We start from the raw sequence: 17,279 nt of genomic DNA on the forward strand, positions 1-17,279 counted from the left end.
TGGCAGGCAGGGCTCTTTGGTGCTCTGCAGACAGGATGGATGCTGGTATCTGCATTAGGTGCCTTAGTGCTGCAGAGAGAGCAGAGTCCCTAGACTCATGAGGGCCCAGCCAGGCCCCTGCCTAGAAGAACCAGGTACTTGTGGGGCTGAGAGAGGCAGGCCTGCAGCCCAGAGTGTTGGGAGGAGGCCAGAGTCCAGTGTCCTTCTCAGTGCCCCAGCCTGTCCATAGCAGCCTGGCCAGAGGGAGAAGGGCTGCCCATCTGCCTCAGGCCCAGGCCTCTCCCCTAGCAGCAGTTCTCAGCCCATGCAGAGCACAGCAAGCCAGGCCTGCTTCTGGCTTGGCCCCAGCCCTGCCCTGGATGAGCCCCAGGGCCCTGCCTTCCAGGGTGCTGGCCCTGCTCCCCTGACTGGTCCCCCTGGCCTGCAGATCACTGACTCAGAGGCAGCCCTGTCACCAGAGAAGGGAGGAGCCACCCGTTATTAAGAACTTATAATAGGCCAGACCGTTTCTGCATCTTGGACCCTTGATCTCACACCAGCCTTGTGAAGTAGCTGTCAGCACCTGCTCTTACAGAAGAGGAAACTGAAGCTTAGAATGGCTGAATGACCTCCAGGCCCTTGCGGTCAGGAAGTGACACAGCAAGGGTTCAAACTCAAGCTTCCAGTCTCCAAAGGCCACACTGTTACCGCTTCATGCTCAGTTGAGATTGGAGAGGGAACAGCTGCCGAGCACAGGAGCTCAGGCCCTAGACCCTGGCCCGCCACCACTTGACCTGCAGTAGGGGGGACCATGCTCTCTCATTGTACATTGGGGTTGTCCCCTCCGCAAACACCGTGGATTTCTCAGCGAAGCCTCTCCCTATTGGAAAGTGTGTAATAGTCACTCAGGTGATGTTCCAAGTGAAGACAAACCTCCCAGCATCACCAGAATCCAAGCTTCTTAATAAAATCTCAGCTGTCATCCTGTGACAGCTGACAGGCCCAGTCACGTGGGCTCCAGCGCCTGGTGCCCCAGCCATTGGGTGCTGGCTCCCTCTGGTGGCCTGAGGCGCAGCTGCACCTAGCTGGGTGCCCAGCTCCCGGGCTGCCTCATCCTCACAGGGGAGGCTCCTGTGTGCCTGGCACTGTTTGGGTGCTGGGGATACAGCCGTGGACCTCTCTGTGGTGATCACTGCCCAGCAGGGAGGTGGACAGCACATAGACAGGGCGAATAGGGCACATGGTGGAGCAGATGGGCGCTTTGGACCCACATGAAGCCAGGTGCCTGGGGGCCTGGGGAGCCCTCGCTGTTAGATGAGGTGGCAGGAGAGACCTCACTGTGACAGGATGTTTGAACAGAGGCTCAGAGGAGCAAGGGCCAGGCTGCCACGCTGTCTCAGGTGCTGCTGAACATGCTGGCAGCAGGTCAGAGAGACCAGGGCCAGGTGGGGTAGACAGGGTGTTGCTGTAGGGTCTTAAAAAGAAAATGATGTGGCTCGACTTATCTTAAAAGGGCCACTCTGTTGCTGAGCTGAGAGCATAGGGGCAAGTGCAAGGAGGCCAGTCAAGGCCACTGTGGCAGTCCCAGGCACAGCTGCCAGGGCAGGGGTAGGGGAGGTGAGGGAACGCCTGGAGTCCAGCTCTGAGTGTGAAGGGAAGCCGAGCACGTGTACTGACCGAGTAGCATGGCCATGGGGGTGAGAGCTGAGGAGCCACAGACAGCTGCAAGCCAAAGGCCAAGCAACCAAGGGGCCTTGGGAAGACCTCAGGAGGGTTGGGGTACACAAGCAGGGAAGGGGTTTGAGAGCTGGCAGGTTGTCAGGCCTCTGAGGGAGGTGTTGGCTAGGCCATTGGATGGAAGCATCTGGGGGTTGGGGCAGGCCTGGGATGGATTCCTGAGCGTGCAGATGGTGTCTAAAACACAAGACTGCATGAGTGCATGGAGGAGCCAGTGCCCCCAGAGGGACCCCAGGACCTCAGTGTTGGGGGCATCGCTGAGTAGGCCCTGCCCAGAGGGGAGATCCCAGAGAGGAGGGGGCCCCAGCCGGGTGTGGAGAGGGAAGGGCCCACAGGATCAGGTGCTGCCAAGAGCTCAGTTAAGAGGAAGGCTAAGAGTGGCCGGTGGCTTTGGTGACGTGGGGGTCACCAGGACTTAGCAAGGGTGATTTGGGAGAGGCAGTGGGGCTGAACGCCCAACTGGAACTGGTTCCAGGGACGATGGCAGGAGACAGTTGTTCCCTCAGGGACTCCCTGGCCCTGAACTCTCTGTCACCCCACCCCAGGTGTTGCCTGTGTCCTGCGAGGCCGCGGTTCGCCCCTGGAGTCACCATCGAGGAAGACAACTGCTGTGGCTGTAACGCCATTGCCATCCGGCGCCACTTCCTGGATGAGAACATGACTGCGGTGGACATCGTCTATACCTCCTGCCACGATGCGGTGAGGCCAGGCAGGGCGGGAGCCTGGTGTCCGGAGCAGGCAGTTGAGGGTCTAGGGTGCTGAGGCTGTCCTTCCAGGCCAGCAGGAGCCCTCGCTTGGCTGGCGCTGGCTGGCTGCAGCTTCCAGGCATCCCTCGCTGGGCAGACCAGAGGTGGCCCCCTCCTCCTCCCTGGACCCTGGCCTACCTGCACCACCTCTGGGGCTGGGAAATCTGACGTCAACCCCACACCCAGTGTTTGGGTTGCCGGGCCCTAGCCCTTTGGGGAAAGGAAGTGAGGGCAGAAGCAGGGAGGGGCAGACATCACCTGGACTGAGGGGCAAGTGGTGGCACTCAGGGCTGCCAGAGCCAGCAAGGAGCTGGGAGGGCAGGGCAGGCCTGTGACTGGGGTCGGGAGGAGATCCCCGGTGACCCTGGGAGCCCGTCAGCCTTTCCAGCGGCAGAGGCCCCGTGGCTGGTGGAGCCAGAGTTCCTGGCCAGGAAGGATACCTGCCTAGGTCACTTTCCCCGAGTCTGGCCCCACCAGGGCCGCTCAGGCTCACGAGCTGCCCGCCTCCTAGGTCTACGAAACGCCCTTCTACGTGGCGGTGGACCATGACAAGAAGAAGGTGGTGATCAGTATCCGGGGGACCCTGTCCCCCAAGGTACGCTGCCCGTGGCTCCCAGCCCCCGGGGGTGCCTGCCTCCCTCTTCCTATCCTCTTTAGCCCACCCCTCACCTATCTCCTCTCTCCCCAAGGATGCCCTGACTGACCTGACGGGTGACGCTGAGCGCCTCCCCGTGGAGGGGCACCACGGCACCTGGCTAGGCCACAAGGTACCCCACATCATGGACCCCAGGGCCCCTGGGCTTCTTTCCTCCCCTGCCAGCGTGCAGAGGCGTGTATTGTTGGGGGTTCCTCCCTGCCTCCTGGGCTCACTGGAAGAGATTGGTCAGAGAGGCATGGTTAGTCTGGAAGGCCCATGCGGCCCACTGCTGTGACCCCCACTGCCCTGCCCAGCCCAAAGCCTGTCCATGGAAGAACCTGAGAGGCAGCTGGGAAGTGATCATAGCAGCTTCATTAGCCACACCACCCCTCTGAACCTCAGTTCCCACCTGTGAAATGGAAGTGACATGGTCAGCATGTCTGCCAGCCCCCACAGCCGGGTTGTCATGAGGCCCAAAGGGAAAAATGGATGGGGCGGAGTTCCTGAGCTGCAGGTCACTGTGGGTTTGCTGGTCACTGGGAGGCCTCCCACCAACACCTGCTTCTGTTCCTGCCCACCCAGGGAATGGTCCTCTCAGCTGAGTATATCAAGAAGAAACTGGAGCAGGAGATGGTCCTCTCCCAGGCCTTTGGGCGAGACCTGGTGAGGCATTTTCCATGACACCAAGCCCTTGTCACACCTGGGTCCCCCTCCTCCAAGGCAGCAGAGAGAGAAGAGGATGGATGGGTGATGGAGCCTCGCACCTCCCACGCAAGCCAGGCTCCTGCAACCTCTTCGAGCCTGGCTCCCAACCCCTCCTCTTTTGTGCCAGGTCCCGTGGGCGTCCTGCTCCGCCCCACCTACAGTCATTGGGCACCTGATTCATGCCAGACACCAGAGGCACAGAGATGATTCAGGGCAGGCGGCTTTTAAGCTTCATAGCTGCAGAACCATTTGTCAGAAGGAAACATGGAGAGGCTCAAAATACAGAGCAGAGAGAAGGGGGGAACTGAGGGAGGGGCGGGAACTGAGTCCTGCCCACTGGCCACGGTCAGTGCAGGTAGCTCCTGAGGTGCCACCAGCTGCCCTTTCCAAAGCAAAGCAGGCTCTGGCCTCAGGAGACTTCAGTCTAGTAGTGATGGTAGAGAGATGGGGTCAGGTAACCACATGTTTATAGCAGAGTAATCACTGTAGTCATAAAAAACTCCATCCCAGGTACAGATGCAATGACTAGAGGGAGCGAGCCACTCCTGGAAAATCAGGAGAGCTTCCCCAAGGACATAACCTCTGAGCAAGGTTTGGAAGCATAAGTAAGGGTTTATTAGAACAGTCAGCCTAAGCAGTCGCTCTGTGGGGACCTAGCTTGGTTCTCTGTGCCCCAGCATTCACACAGCACAGACATGATCCCAGGACTCTGGGAAGATGGGAAGACCCTCTGCCTTCCTTGGGTTGGCTAAGACAGTCGCTTGGCAGGCAGCGGGGCAGGGCTCTCAGGCTTCTCTCGGTCTCCAGGGCCGCGGAACCAAACACTACGGCCTGATTGTGGTGGGTCACTCCCTGGGTGCGGGCACCGCTGCCATCCTCTCCTTCCTTCTGCGCCCACAGTACCCAACCCTCAAGTGCTTTGCCTACTCCCCGCCAGGGGGCCTGCTGAGGTGAGCCGTCTGGGGCCTCAGAGTGGGCTGGGGCAGTTGGGACCAGTGGAGGCTGAGGGTTGGCTGGTGCTAGGGGCTGGACTGGGAGTCTGACTTCTAGTCCCATGAAGGTCTGGGAGTGGCTTGGAGAGTGGAGGGTGGGGGCTCTGAAATGCCATGCGCCCCCCAGGATCTACCCAGCAAAGCCTTACCAGCGGGAAAGACAGAGTAGGGGGCAGGCAGCCCAGCCTGCCACCAGCCAGCTCCCCGGGAGCCAACCCAGGAGTGCAAGAACAGAGCTTGCTCGTGGCTGGCCCCCGATGCCGGAACACCACCGCCCTCCCCCTTGGCCTTAGCTTCTGCTTCGGCTTCCCTTGCAGTGAGGATGCGATGGAGTATTCCAAGGAGTTCGTGACTGCTGTGGTTCTGGGCAAAGACCTCGTCCCCAGGTGAGTCCTTCCCCCGACTCCACGGTGCCTTGCCAGGCTGTTCCTCTCTCCTCCAGGCCTCTACCCACCCCCCAGCCCCTGTGTCGCTCTCACTCCGATTCCTGTCTCTCCATGCCCCTCCCCACCGTTAGTTGCCCAGTGGTGAGAAGCCCAGGTGAACACACGTGCTGGTGCCCTCCCTGCCTGTCCTTCCACTCCTCGGCTCTGCTCTGGGGAGCTGCTCTGTGGATGCCTCTCTACCCCCTGACCCTGGCTGATGTGTCTTCTTGTTCCAGGGGCTAGGCGTGTGCCTGCTCCTCCGCCCCTCGCCCCATACCTCTCATAGCCCCTGACCAGGCCTGGCTGACGGCCCTGTCTCGCTCCCTCCCCAGGATTGGCCTCTCCCAGCTGGAAGGCTTCCGCAGACAGCTCCTGGACGTCCTGCAGCGAAGCACCAAGCCCAAAGTGAGCCCCTGCCTGGGCACCCTGCCTCTGTGCAGCCTCATCTGTCCCTGCCCTTGACCCCCACTGGTTTCTTGGGACAAAGCACAAAAGGCCCTGCCATGGGAGGCCAGGGCAGGGTGTGGCTGGTGTCATGGGAACTTTAGGATGTCAGCCCCTCAGCATTCCCTAGGCTCAACCCATACAACACCTGTCATTGTGCAGATAGGGAAACTGAGACCCAGAGTGGGAGGGACTTGCATTTACTCGGATAACAAGTTAGAACAGAATCTGGATGGGAACTGAGAGGCTTCCACACAGAACTGGGAGCTGCCCACAGTCAGGAGAAAACGATCTGGAGACTTTGAGCGGTGAGGAAAGACCTCTGCCGAAGCCTCTGAGATTCCCCAGGCTCGGAGGGGGCTGGGAGTGGCCTGTGGAGAGGATTTGGGTACAGTTTGTTCTCATTTTCTGCTGTGGCCGAGAGGAGAGGGTCAGCCCTTCCTAATCCGCATCAGGTCTCTGGAGGACATTGGCGGGCGGGTTGGCCAGGTGGGGGTGGGGACGTGGTGGCCAGACACACTGAAGCAGGCCAGGCGCAGGAGGAGAGGGTCCTCTGTGTGGTCACCCCTCTTGGCCCCCGCCCCCCACCCCCTGCCCCGGGCGAGCCCTCCACCCATTCACCGTCTCAGCCCCGTCTGGACCGTTCCCAGCTTTGGTGCCCTAGACCCTGTGGCAGGCAGGGCCCTGGGCCAGGTACCAGGTGCCAGGCGGTGAGCAGGGCAGCAAAGCTTTGTGGGACTGTGCCTGCCTGGAGGAGCCTAGTTCTGGGGAGGTGGAACTGCTCCCACCAGATTAGTCCTGGGCTTTCGTCAGGCCAGGCCTGGCAGGTCCAGCTGGACTCAACTCCAGGGTGTGTTTTGTCTTGGACTTGCGGAGTGACCCAGAATAAGTCCCTTCCCCTCACTGGGCCTGTCTCCCCATCTACTAGATTAGGGGTTGGCTGGGCTTCCAGCCCCTTGCCAGCCCTGAAATTCAACAATTCCATGTCATCTGTCCTTGGCACCTTATTGGCCGTCTGGCCACCGTGCACCTCAGCCACTGCCTCTTCAGGTGGGCACCGACCTTTAATGCTCCGGCCACTGCCCTTCCCCTGCCCCTTTTGCCATCTCACCACCCACCTCTCACCTCCTGAGCCCTCCTTCTCAGTCCCCCTGCCCCTGCCCCCCAACCAGTGCCACTTAACTCTGTCCCCATGTCTCCCACTCCACCCCACACAGTGGCGGATCATCGTGGGGGCCACCAAATGCATCCCCAAGTCAGAACTGCCCGAGGAGGTAGAGGTGACCACTCTGGCCAGCACACGGCTCTGGACCCACCCCAGCGATCTCACTATCGCCCTCTCAGCCAGCACTCCACTCTACCCGCCTGGCCGCATCATCCACGTGGTCCACAACCACCCTGCGGAGCAGTGCTGGTAGGTTCTGCCAGGGTCTGCTGCTGCAGGGGGTAGCGGCCGTGGAGGGCAGGGCCGGCCTTGGCTTAGTCATCCCTCGGGGCTGGGGCTGGAGACTGGGAGAAGATGGCCCAGGGCTTCCATGGAGGGATTTCCCCAGCATCGGGCTCTGGAAATGGAACAAAAGGCCAGCCCTGAGCAGGACTCCAGGCATCTCTCTCCATAGTTTGGCTTTGCCCCCAGCGTCAGCCCTTCCCTGGTGTCCCCCAGGGCAACTCTCCCCACTCATGGTCCATTTAAAAGTAGGTGCCCTGGAGGGCTCACCCCTCAGGCCCTGGCCAGCTTACACCTCAGTTGTCACTTGGCTTCATCAAGGGGATTCCTTGAAGACAGCTGTGAGCAAGGTGGGGGCCGCGCCAGGAAAGAGAACAGGAGCAGGCAAGTGGGCAGCCCTTTCCCACCGCGCTCCTTCAGACAGCTGGGCGCTGGCTCCTCCCTCCAGGGTCAGCTTCCTCGCCTGACACAAAGCTGGTGAGCTGGGCCCTGCAGCAGGTGGAATGGGTGTGACCCAGGCCAAAAGCTGGTCGAAGGCTGTGGAGGGACCATGGCTGAGGCTCAAGGTCAGCCTTTCCCAGGCTGAGGGCAGGGCAGGAGCCAGGCCAGGGAACAGAGCCCTGCTGCCGGGCAGGCCAGGGGCCTCCAAACCATGCCAGCCCTGCTGAGCAGGGCAGAGAGCAGAGCCAGGAGCTGAGGGCCAGGCCACCACCCTATCCTTAACTACCCTCTGCCCACGTCCCTCTCAGCTGCTGTGAGCAGGAGGAGCCCACGTACTTCGCCATCTGGGGCGACAACAAGGCCTTCAATGAGGTGATCATCTCACCAGCCATGCTGCACGAGCACCTGCCCTATGTGGTCATGGAGGGGCTCAACAAGGTGAGGCAGTTCCTGGCAGGGAACAAGGCACTGTCACCCCATCAGAACCCCGTAAGCACCGTTGGATCACTGCCCCATTTTACAGACATGGGTGCTGGGGCTCAGAGAAGTAGGTAGCTGGGCCAGAAAGCCCCACTCAAATACTTCAACCTCACACCCCTGGCTCTCTCCACATCATCACGTTGCCCCATGGTGGGGAGGAGATAAGGAGACTTCCAGGGGCCTGTCCTTTAGGCAGGCTCAGCTCAGAGACCCTGAAGGCCACCTGGCACTTAACAGATGCATGGGCAAGCAGCGACAGCCACAGTCACTCCCTGTCTGCGGAAAGGCTGAAGGCAGGCAGGGCAGGAACACTCGCCGGGCTGTGGGGCAAGTTGTGACCAGATGGGCAAGTCTCAGGCCTTGGGGAGTGGTGCCCTCAGGAGGAGGAGAGTGGGACCCAGGTGACTCCATGAGGCTCTGCTTGGCCTGAGAGGCCTGGGCCCTGGCTCCACATTGGCCCCAGAATGGGGCCTGCTGTCCCTCCACCACCCCCAGCCTCCTCTGTCCTGTCCTCAGGTGCTGGAGAACTACAATAAGGGGAAGACCGCTCTGCTCTCTGCTGCCAAGGTCATGGTGAGCCCTACCGAGGTAGATCTAACTCCTGAGCTCATCTTCCAGCAGCAGCCACTCCCCACGGGGCCACCCATGCCCGCTGGCCTCGCCCTGGAGCTGCCAACTGCAGACCACCGCAACAGCAGCGTCAGGTGAGCCTTGGCTACTCCCAGCCCCACCCCAGGGTGAGTGTGGTTCAGAGCACATAAACTTGTGTGCATGTGCATTTTGTGCATGTACTGGGCTCAGCTCTGCACACGTGCACAGGAGGGGTCAAACCCCCGCTCTGTGCTCCAGCTATCCCCCAGCCTGCTGTCCCTGAATCCCACGTGGGCCAGGGGAGGCACACAGATCCACAAACAGAAGCACAGATTCACTCTTTTTTCTTTTTTCTTTTTTTTTTTTTGAGATGAAGTCTCGCTCTTCTTCCCCAGGCTGGAGTGCAGTGGCGCAATCTTGGCTCACTGCCACCTCTGCTTCCTGGGTTCAAGCGATTATCCTGCCTCAGCCTCCCACATAGCTGGGATTACAGGCACCTGCCACCATGTCCAGCTAATTTTTGTATTTTTAGTAGAGATGGGGTTTCACCGTGTTGGCCAGGCTGGTCTCAAACTCCTGACCTCAGGTGATCCGCCTGCCTCAGCCTACCAAAGTGCTGGGATTACAGGGGTGAACCACCATGCCTGGCCTGCACAGATTCACTCTTTCACACTTAGACCCAAACAGATGGACACCCAATTACTTCCATATTTGTATCGAAGCTTACACACATACATTATTAGTTATAATTACACATGTCACCCCCTGTAGACATGCACATGTACAAGACACACACCAGGACAAAGGTGGAGACACATATACAAGGACACACGTGGACAGGCAGCCGCTCGTGGAAATGCATGAATACACCCGTGCGCAGACCCAGACACACAGGCCAGCTGACATACACAGACATCTGGTCTACACACTCATACACATGAACAGAGGCATGCACACATACAGGGGCGTGCACACGTGCTCACAGGGGCATGCACACATACAGGAGTGTGCACACCTGCTCACAGGTGCATGCACACATGCTTACAGAGGTGTGCACAGATGCTCACAGGTGTGCACACACGTGCTCATGGGTGCGTGCACACGTGCTCACAGGGGCGTGCACACATGCAGGGGCACGCGCATATGCTCACAGTGGCACGCACGTGCGGGCCACAGCACCCTTCCTATTCACACACTCTTTGAGGGTTGCAAGGCTCTTAAGTGGTAGTCCTTCCAGGGGAGGATTGTCCTGCCTTTCTAGGACCTTCCCACATAGGCCCTGTGTGCTTGGTCACAGATCTGGTCAAGAGGCTGCTTCCTGGCCCTTGGTAGGGACACCTGGACGTCTCTCCATGCCATTTGTGCATTTCCTGTGGCAGCTGCACAACCAGATGAAGAAGGCAGTGTCCATTTCCGGCTGCAGTGACTGCTGCAAGCCACCCACTTCCTGCCTCGCCACCCACTCCCTGCAGGCTGGTCTGCGGAGCCCCAGGCTCCCCACCCAGCAGAGGGCTGCAGCCCATGGGAGAGACCAGGAGGAGACCCGGATGAGAAGGGAAGTGATGAGATCCCTGGGAGTGGCACCCAGGGGTGCTGGCTCTGAGATTGGTGTGCCCTCTGTCCTTCCTTCCCTCCTTCCCTCCCTCCCACTGTCTCTCTCATTCCACTGTGGCCTCATGAGTGACCTGGAGCAGCCAGTCTCTTGGAGCCTCATTCTCGCATCGGTACAATGACAGGGGTTCTGGTGCAGAGAACCCCAGTGGCACTCCTGAAGTCCTAGTGCTGCCAGCAGGGCCTTAGCCCCTTAGGGACCCCCCACCACGGCTCAACCCAGCATCAACTATTTTGTCTTCTATCTTGGATTCTTGTGAGTTGTTTTAAAAAATAATCATTCCAGCCGGGTGCGGTGGCTCACACCTGTAATCCCAGCACTTTGGGAGGCCGAGGCGGGTGGATCACAAGGTCAGGAGATCGAGACCACGGTGAAACCCCGTCTCTACTAAAAATACAAAAAATTAGCCGGGCGCTGTGGCGGGCTCCTATAGTCCCAGCTACTCGGGAGGCTGAGGCAGGAGAATGGCGTGAACCCAGGAGGCGGAGCTTGCAGTGAGCCAAGATCGCGCCAATGCACTCCAGCCTGGGGGACAGAGCGAGACTTCGTCTCCAAAAAAAAAAAAAAAAAAAAAATTCCTGGCCAGGCGCGGTGGCTCACGCCTATAATCCCAGCACTTTGGGAGGCCAAGGTGGGTAGATCGCCTGAGGTCAGGAGTTCGAGACCAGCCTAACCAATGTGGTGAAACTCCCATCTCTACTAAAAATATAAAAATTAGCCGGACGTGGTGGCACATGCCTGTGATCCCATCTACTCAGGAGGCTGAGACAGGAGAATCGCTTGAACCTGCCTAGGAGGCGGAGGTTGCAGTGAGCCGAGATTGCACCATTACACTCCAGCCTGAGCAACAGCGAGACTCCGTCTCAAAAATAAAAATATAAGCATTCCCTGTCCTAAACCATCAACAACTGCTAAATTAACTGTACCCTTTATTCCCTGCAAGTTCTTTTTAGCCAGGGAGCTAGGATTCAGTCCCCTCTCCCTTCTGAGTCTCATACCCCCTGCTCTCCCCTCCCTCTGCAGGAGCAAGTCCCAGTCTGAGATGAGCCTGGAGGGCTTCTCAGAGGGACGGCTGCTGTCGCCGGTGGTTGCGGCAGTGGCAGCCCGCCAGGACCCGGTGGAGCTGCTGCTGCTGTCCACCCAGGAGCGGCTGGCAGCAGAACTCCAGGCCCGGCGGGCACCACTGGCCACCATGGAGAGCCTCTCGGACACTGAGTCCCTGTACAGCTTCGACTCGCGCCGCTCCTCGGGCTTCCGCAGCATCCGCGGCTCGCCCAGCCTCCACGCCGTGCTGGAGCGTGACGAAGGCCACCTGTTCTACATTGACCCTGCCATCCCTGAGGAAAACCCATCCCTGAGCTCGCGCACTGAGCTGCTGGCGGCTGACAGCCTGTCCAAGCACTCGCAGGACACGCAGCCCCTGGAGGCAGCCCTGGGCAGTGGGGGCATCACTCCTGAGCGGCCCCCCAGTGCCTCAGCCAATGACGAGGAGGAAGAGGTTGGGGGTGGGGGTGGTGTGCTGGCCTCCCGCGGGGAGCTGGCGCTGCACAATGGGCGCCTGGGGGACTCGCCCAGTCCTCAGGTGCTGGAATTCGCGGAGTTTATCGACAGCCTCTTCAACCTGGACAGCAAGAGCAGCTCCTTCCAGGACCTCTACTGCATGGTGGTGCCTGAGAGTCCCACCAGCGACTATGCCGAGGGCCCCAAGTCCCCCAGCCAGCAAGAGATCCTGCTCCGTGCCCAGTTTGAGCCCAACTTGGTGCCCAAGCCCCCACGGCTCTTTGCCGGCTCAGCCGACCCCTCCTCGGGCATCTCGCTCTCGCCCTCCTTCCCGCTCAGCTCCTCGGGCGAGCTCATGGACCTGACGCCCACGGGCCTCAGTAGCCAGGAGTGCCTGGCAGCTGACAAGATCCGGACTTCCACCCCCACTGGCCACGGAGCCAGCTCCGCCAAGCAAGATGAGCTGGTCATCTCAGCACGCTAGCACCCTTGTTGTGTGGCCAGCGGGCCCAGGCAGGAGCAGGTGGCCCCATGGGCACCTGGTGCCTGTCCCCTGCCGGGCAGCTTTGAGGACAGACCCCCCCAGGGGCAGTTTAGCTTCAGGCACAGGCATCGCTGCTGAGCTGGGGGTCCGTATCCCTACCTCAGCTTAGGACCCCCAGAGCCAAGGTGGCTGGGATCTGGCCCCGCAGATGGGGAAAGATGGGGAAGGGTGTGGAGTGGAGAGGAGCCTGGGCAGCCTGCTGGGTGGGCCACACTCAGCCTGACTGGCCTCCATGGGGGCATTCTGGCACCCCCTGCTCCAGGACAGGCCATGGGCAAGCTGCCTCCCATCACTGCCTGCTGGCTGCTCTCCCGGGGCCGGGGGCCGGGGGGAGAGCAGTGTCCCGCGCACATGTATTCTCATCTGTGGTCCAGGCTGGCATCTGCCCTGGCCACCCCCCAGATCTGGTGCCTGCTGGCCAGCCCCCTGGGGTGCCCCTGCCAAGGTGGCCTGCAGTGCTGTACATGTTTACAGAAGCTGCTGGGCTTGGCCCAGGATATGTTGTGGGCTTGCAAGCCCCCTGCCTACTCGTGTTCAGTAGCCCTCCTCTGCGCAGGGCCCAAGGCAGCCAGGGGCCTGGAGGGGCCAGAGGAGGGTGGGGTCAGGGCCGCCCCTTCTCTGCCTTGTGCCTCTCATGCTGCCTCCTCTGCTCATGGGCCCTGGGCACCCAGGCCTGCCCTGCCTGCTGGCTACTTCCTGGCTTACCTTCTACCCCCAAGGATCCTGGCCACCCAAAGGGTGGTGGGCACTGCTGTGACCACCCCAGCTGCAGCATCAGTGCCCTGGGCAGAAGGAAGGCACCGAGAGCTCCCTTCCTCTGAGGGCGCCACCTGACCCCTTGGTGTCACCCCCACCATGCCTAGGCAGCTCTGGGCTGGGGATCTAGTCCCCCTCAGCTTTCCCTCCTCGCTGGCCTGGGCACCCTCCTGGGAGCAGGCCTTCCTTCCTCCCACCCTCAATGTCATGTTGTTAGGAGGTGGGGCCAAGAGTGGGGTATGGTGGGCGTTGGCTGGAGACCTCTGTCTACTGCCCAGGGAGGGCCTAGGGCTGGGAGCAGTCCTGGTTTAGCCTGAGGTCCCCATAGGGGTTCCTTCCCTGCTGGGTTTGGGAAGCAGTTAGGGAGGTAGCGACCCGGTGTTTCCCCAGAAGCGGGGTGGGAGGGTGTGCATGCTAGTGTCAGCGCGTGTGCATGTGCATGAGTGTGCACCGTTCCTGAGGAAGGGGCTGCTGGGGCCGCCCACCCTACCTGCCCTGCCTGCCTGCTGTCCCTCCCAGCCTGCCAAGGAAACAGTCAGGGAGCATGATGGGGCCTTCGAGGCAGGGCTGCAGGGACAAGCTCAGCTTTAGACACCATCTGTTCCTATCGCGCCTGCTGCTCTGACCCCTGGTTTGGAAGACTGGTGTGTACCGAGGCGCTGACTGCACGGCTGATCGCCTGCTCGTGCCTTCATTCTGCGGTGGCATGGTCCCTCCCACTCTGGCCCCGCCCACAGCCTCCCTGAGTGGCCTAGGCTCACCTGACGAAGAGCCCCCCATCTCATGATCACTGGTACCTGGGGGCCTGAATCCTGGCCCCCAGCTCCCCACATAGCTGGGACTGGCCCGGATGGCTGTCCTGGGAACCCCTGCCCACCCTGACAGAGGGAGCTGGGTCTCCCCTTATCCTGTGTAACTCCTACCTTCACCAGACTCGAGGACACCCTGGCCCTGCTGAGGCATAGCTTCAGCCCAGCACAGAAACAAGACAAAATCAGTGGCTCTTGAGAGTTTAGCAAACAAGATAGACTCTCAGAGGAAAGATCTGACAAGTACCCCGGCCAGTCACAGGGAGAGACTTGATGTCTGGTCTTTTAATTCCTCCTCTGCCAGGGTGGGTCCTGGGACCTCTAATGTGGGCATGTCGCCCACCCCAGGACTGAGCCATCAGGGACAGACCCCCCACCCCCAAGGCTGCAGCCACAGCATGTTTCAGGCTTGGGGCTGGGGCAGGCTTGGGCTTAGTCCTGGGCACCCAGGGGCAGCCCACCCCTAATCTGCCTCCTACCCACCTTGCCCCTGAAGGATGGGCCTGCTGCACGTCTCCCTCCTCCACCCCATACCACACTGGGGGATCTGAGCCACCCCCCTCAGCCCGGTTCGGCTCAGACCGACCCCCACTCCATCCCCAGACCTGCAGCACAAGTGTGCGGGCCTGTCCGCCCAGGGGCCTAGGCGACTCCATATGCAATCAGTAGTGAGCAGCCAGGCCCCACAGACCCTCACGCACTTTACGTGCCATTCTCCCCAGACTTTTTTTGTACTTAATGTATGAAAGATCCAAACTAATATTGCTGTAAAAAGAAGAGAAATTAATATAGCTTATTCTATAAATATATCTGTATATAAAGGTTTCTGTATATTGTATAGAGCTGTGTATAAACCGGATGTAGAAGCACGCTGGCTGCCTCGAATGTCTTTGCTTCAGGTGGGGACTGTGTAGAAACCTGATGTCGAGGTTGCAGCAGAGCAGGGGGTGGGCATGGGGTGGGGGGCCAGGAGGGCCTCTGCCACTGTTCCCTGGATGGAACAGAAAGCCTAAGGGGGAAACAGATTCCTTGGGACCAGAGCCCGTTTCATCCCAAGATGGAAGGTGTGTTTGGGTGGTTCAGGTTCAGCCCTTTGTCTGTACTGGGTTAGAGCTTTGCTTCCCAGTGTTCACGGTGCTCATGACTCACTGGGGCGCTTGCTAAATGCAGGTGCAGGTTCAGTGGTCCGGGGTGGGGCAGGTATAGATTTCTAACCTGCTCCTGCTCAGCCAGTGCCCTGGCCCAGGGCCACACTTTGAGTTGCAGAGAGGGAGTAGAAGACCCTCGAAGGCCCCTGTGAATGAGGGCAGCCACTTGCGGAGTCCTGCCTGTGTGAGAGATGTGCCAGCGGGTGCACGTTCATACTGCAGCCTGGAAAGATGCAGCTTGCTGGCCACCCCTTCCTCCCTGAGGGGTCTGAGGCTCAGAGAGGATAAGCTGCCCAAGACTGCTGAGCCAGCAATTGGGGGACCAGGCTGGTCTGACCATGCCCACCTCCCTCCCCAACAATGCGGACAGCTAGGGCAGGCAGGGGTGGAAGATCCCAGTGGGACAGCACTGAAATGCAGGGCCCACCAGACGTCTTTGCTGAGGGCTTTCCTAAGAGGGCACAAAATACCTGGCCAGGGCCAGCGCAGCCCAGGAACCCCAACCCAGCCTGGCTTCGGGGCAGTGAGGCCTGGGGAGTGGCTGGAAGGCCCAGGTGGTGGGGCCTGCCCCCTCCACACAGCAGGTGGCGCTGTTCATCCAGTCAGTCCTGCCTTGGCCGCAGAGTCAAGTCACAGGCACTGACCCAGCCAAGCTGACCGGACCTTTCCCTTCCCCCTACCCTGCCCCCATCTCAGCCCCCAGTGTCCAGTGACCCTACTTGGTGAGGGGCTGGGGAGGGTGATAGAAGAATGCCCTCAGCCTTAGAGCCTGTCTTCACCCACAGCCACTGAACAGAAGAAGAAACGGGCCAAACAAGGGTGAAGACCTGCCCAAGGTCGCCTGGGAGATGGGGACAGACTGGGGACCAGAATCAGGGCCTCCCAGCCTAGGACTCCGGCCTCCACCACACCTGATGATTTTCAGAGGTTCTTTGCCCTCAGTGGTTTCATTGGTCTGCAAATTATCCTGTCCAGTGAGCACAGCACAGGCAGAAGAAACTGAAGGCCAGGGAGGCTCTGTGGCTTGCCCGGGGCCGCAGCCAGGGTGTGGCATGGGGAGGGTCTTGAGAGGTCAGTGCTGGGAAGGGCTAGAGAGGCACTCTGCCTTGAGCTCCACTCAGTACCTGCAGCAGCCCCCTCCTGTCCTGGTGCCCCTGCAGTCAGGAAGGGGATCTACCCTGCAGGCCCCCACACTCAGGTGCACCCTTGGGCCCTAGTCCAGGGAAGCTGGACCCCCAGCCTCATGGCTTGCTGGATTGACACTCACCCCACTTTCAGCCCTTCTCTTCCTCTGTGAAATGGCCTGATGCCAGTGCTGTGTGGGTCCACGGGAGGGCAGGAGAGTCCCGGGATGGGGAGGACAGGGCTCTACCTCCTCCTGGGCTGGCCTCTACACCCATTACCCATTAACCCTCAGGTCCCAGCATCCCTCTCCCCAGTGCTGCCTTCTGTCTGCCACCTCCTCCTGGCCCTGCTCCCACTCAAGGCCCAGTGATGGGTGCTGGGAGCTGATTGGAACTGGAGAGGGCACCATTTACTGATCACTGACCTGGCACTTTACCTCCACTGTGAGGCAGGGATACTGAGCATCCTTTATAGATGAGGCCTCTGAGGACAGAGGGCAGGCCTTGGGGACTAGGTGGAGCTGGCCACAGGGGACAGCCATGTCTTCTGGGCTAGGGCTGAAATCTCAGCCCCTCACTCACTGTGGCACGGTAGGGAAGCCAGGGGCACAGATGGGGACTCATCTCCATTGATGGGCCCCCTAGATCCTGGTATGCAAGTCCCCTGGGCCCCTTTCACCAGCCTAGCCACCTTCCTGCCCCAGCGGTACTTGGGCCCCAACTTCATTATGGAGTTGGCAGATGGCAGCCTCGACTCTTGGCTGAGCCCTTGAGTCTGGGACATTTCAGTCACCTCTTTCCTCCAGTCCAGAGATGAAAATCCCTGGGGACAGTTGCTCCTTTGCTCAGTGACCTAGTTGAACAGGGGAGATGGCAGGGCCTGAGCTCCCTTGGCCGGATCAGCTCCTATGGGGTTAACAGAAGGCTCCATTCCACCCCTTCCAACTTCAAGGCTACCCCAGAAAATGAATAATCTATAATCTTAATTGCTTATAATTCAATGGAGTTGGAGCGTTAGGGACAAAGTACGAGTCTTCCCTTCTACCTCCAGCCCTTGCTGACCAGGACAGGGACAATGTGTAGCTCAACGGATGGTGGTAAGAACTTAGATGATGGTCAGTTATGTAGCACATGGGATATGGAGGAAAGATCCATGGGTACA

At 60.0% G+C, this 17,279-nt stretch overlaps 1 protein-coding gene across 4 annotated transcripts in view; it reads left to right on the forward strand.

Moving 5' to 3' along the window:
- Window positions 1–14,714, forward strand: part of DAGLA (diacylglycerol lipase alpha) — a 67,846-nt gene extending 53,132 nt beyond the window's left edge. For 2 of the 4 annotated variants that reach the window (XM_030918898.1, XM_030918899.1), the window contains exons 10-20: window positions 2,262–2,415; window positions 2,974–3,057; window positions 3,152–3,229; window positions 3,682–3,762; window positions 4,612–4,754; window positions 5,114–5,182; window positions 5,554–5,626; window positions 6,883–7,079; window positions 7,862–7,991; window positions 8,550–8,737; window positions 11,260–14,714. In XM_030918898.1, the coding sequence (XP_030774758.1) occupies window positions 2,262–2,415; window positions 2,974–3,057; window positions 3,152–3,229; window positions 3,682–3,762; window positions 4,612–4,754; window positions 5,114–5,182; window positions 5,554–5,626; window positions 6,883–7,079; window positions 7,862–7,991; window positions 8,550–8,737; window positions 11,260–12,220 (2,158 nt within the window). In that variant the 3' untranslated portion in view covers window positions 12,221–14,714. Of the gene's footprint in view, window positions 1–2,261; window positions 2,416–2,973; window positions 3,058–3,151; window positions 3,230–3,681; window positions 3,763–4,611; window positions 4,755–5,113; window positions 5,183–5,553; window positions 5,627–6,882; window positions 7,080–7,861; window positions 7,992–8,549; window positions 8,738–9,921; window positions 10,547–11,259 lie in introns of those variants that run through there. The other 2 variants (XM_030918900.1, XM_030918901.1) reach the window with 2 other exon arrangements.
- The last annotated feature ends 2,565 nt before the right edge of the window (window positions 14,715–17,279 follow it).

This window comes from Rhinopithecus roxellana, chromosome 15 (assembly GCF_007565055.1).
Source record: "Rhinopithecus roxellana isolate Shanxi Qingling chromosome 15, ASM756505v1, whole genome shotgun sequence".
Classification (NCBI taxonomy): Eukaryota; Metazoa; Chordata; class Mammalia; order Primates; family Cercopithecidae; genus Rhinopithecus; species Rhinopithecus roxellana.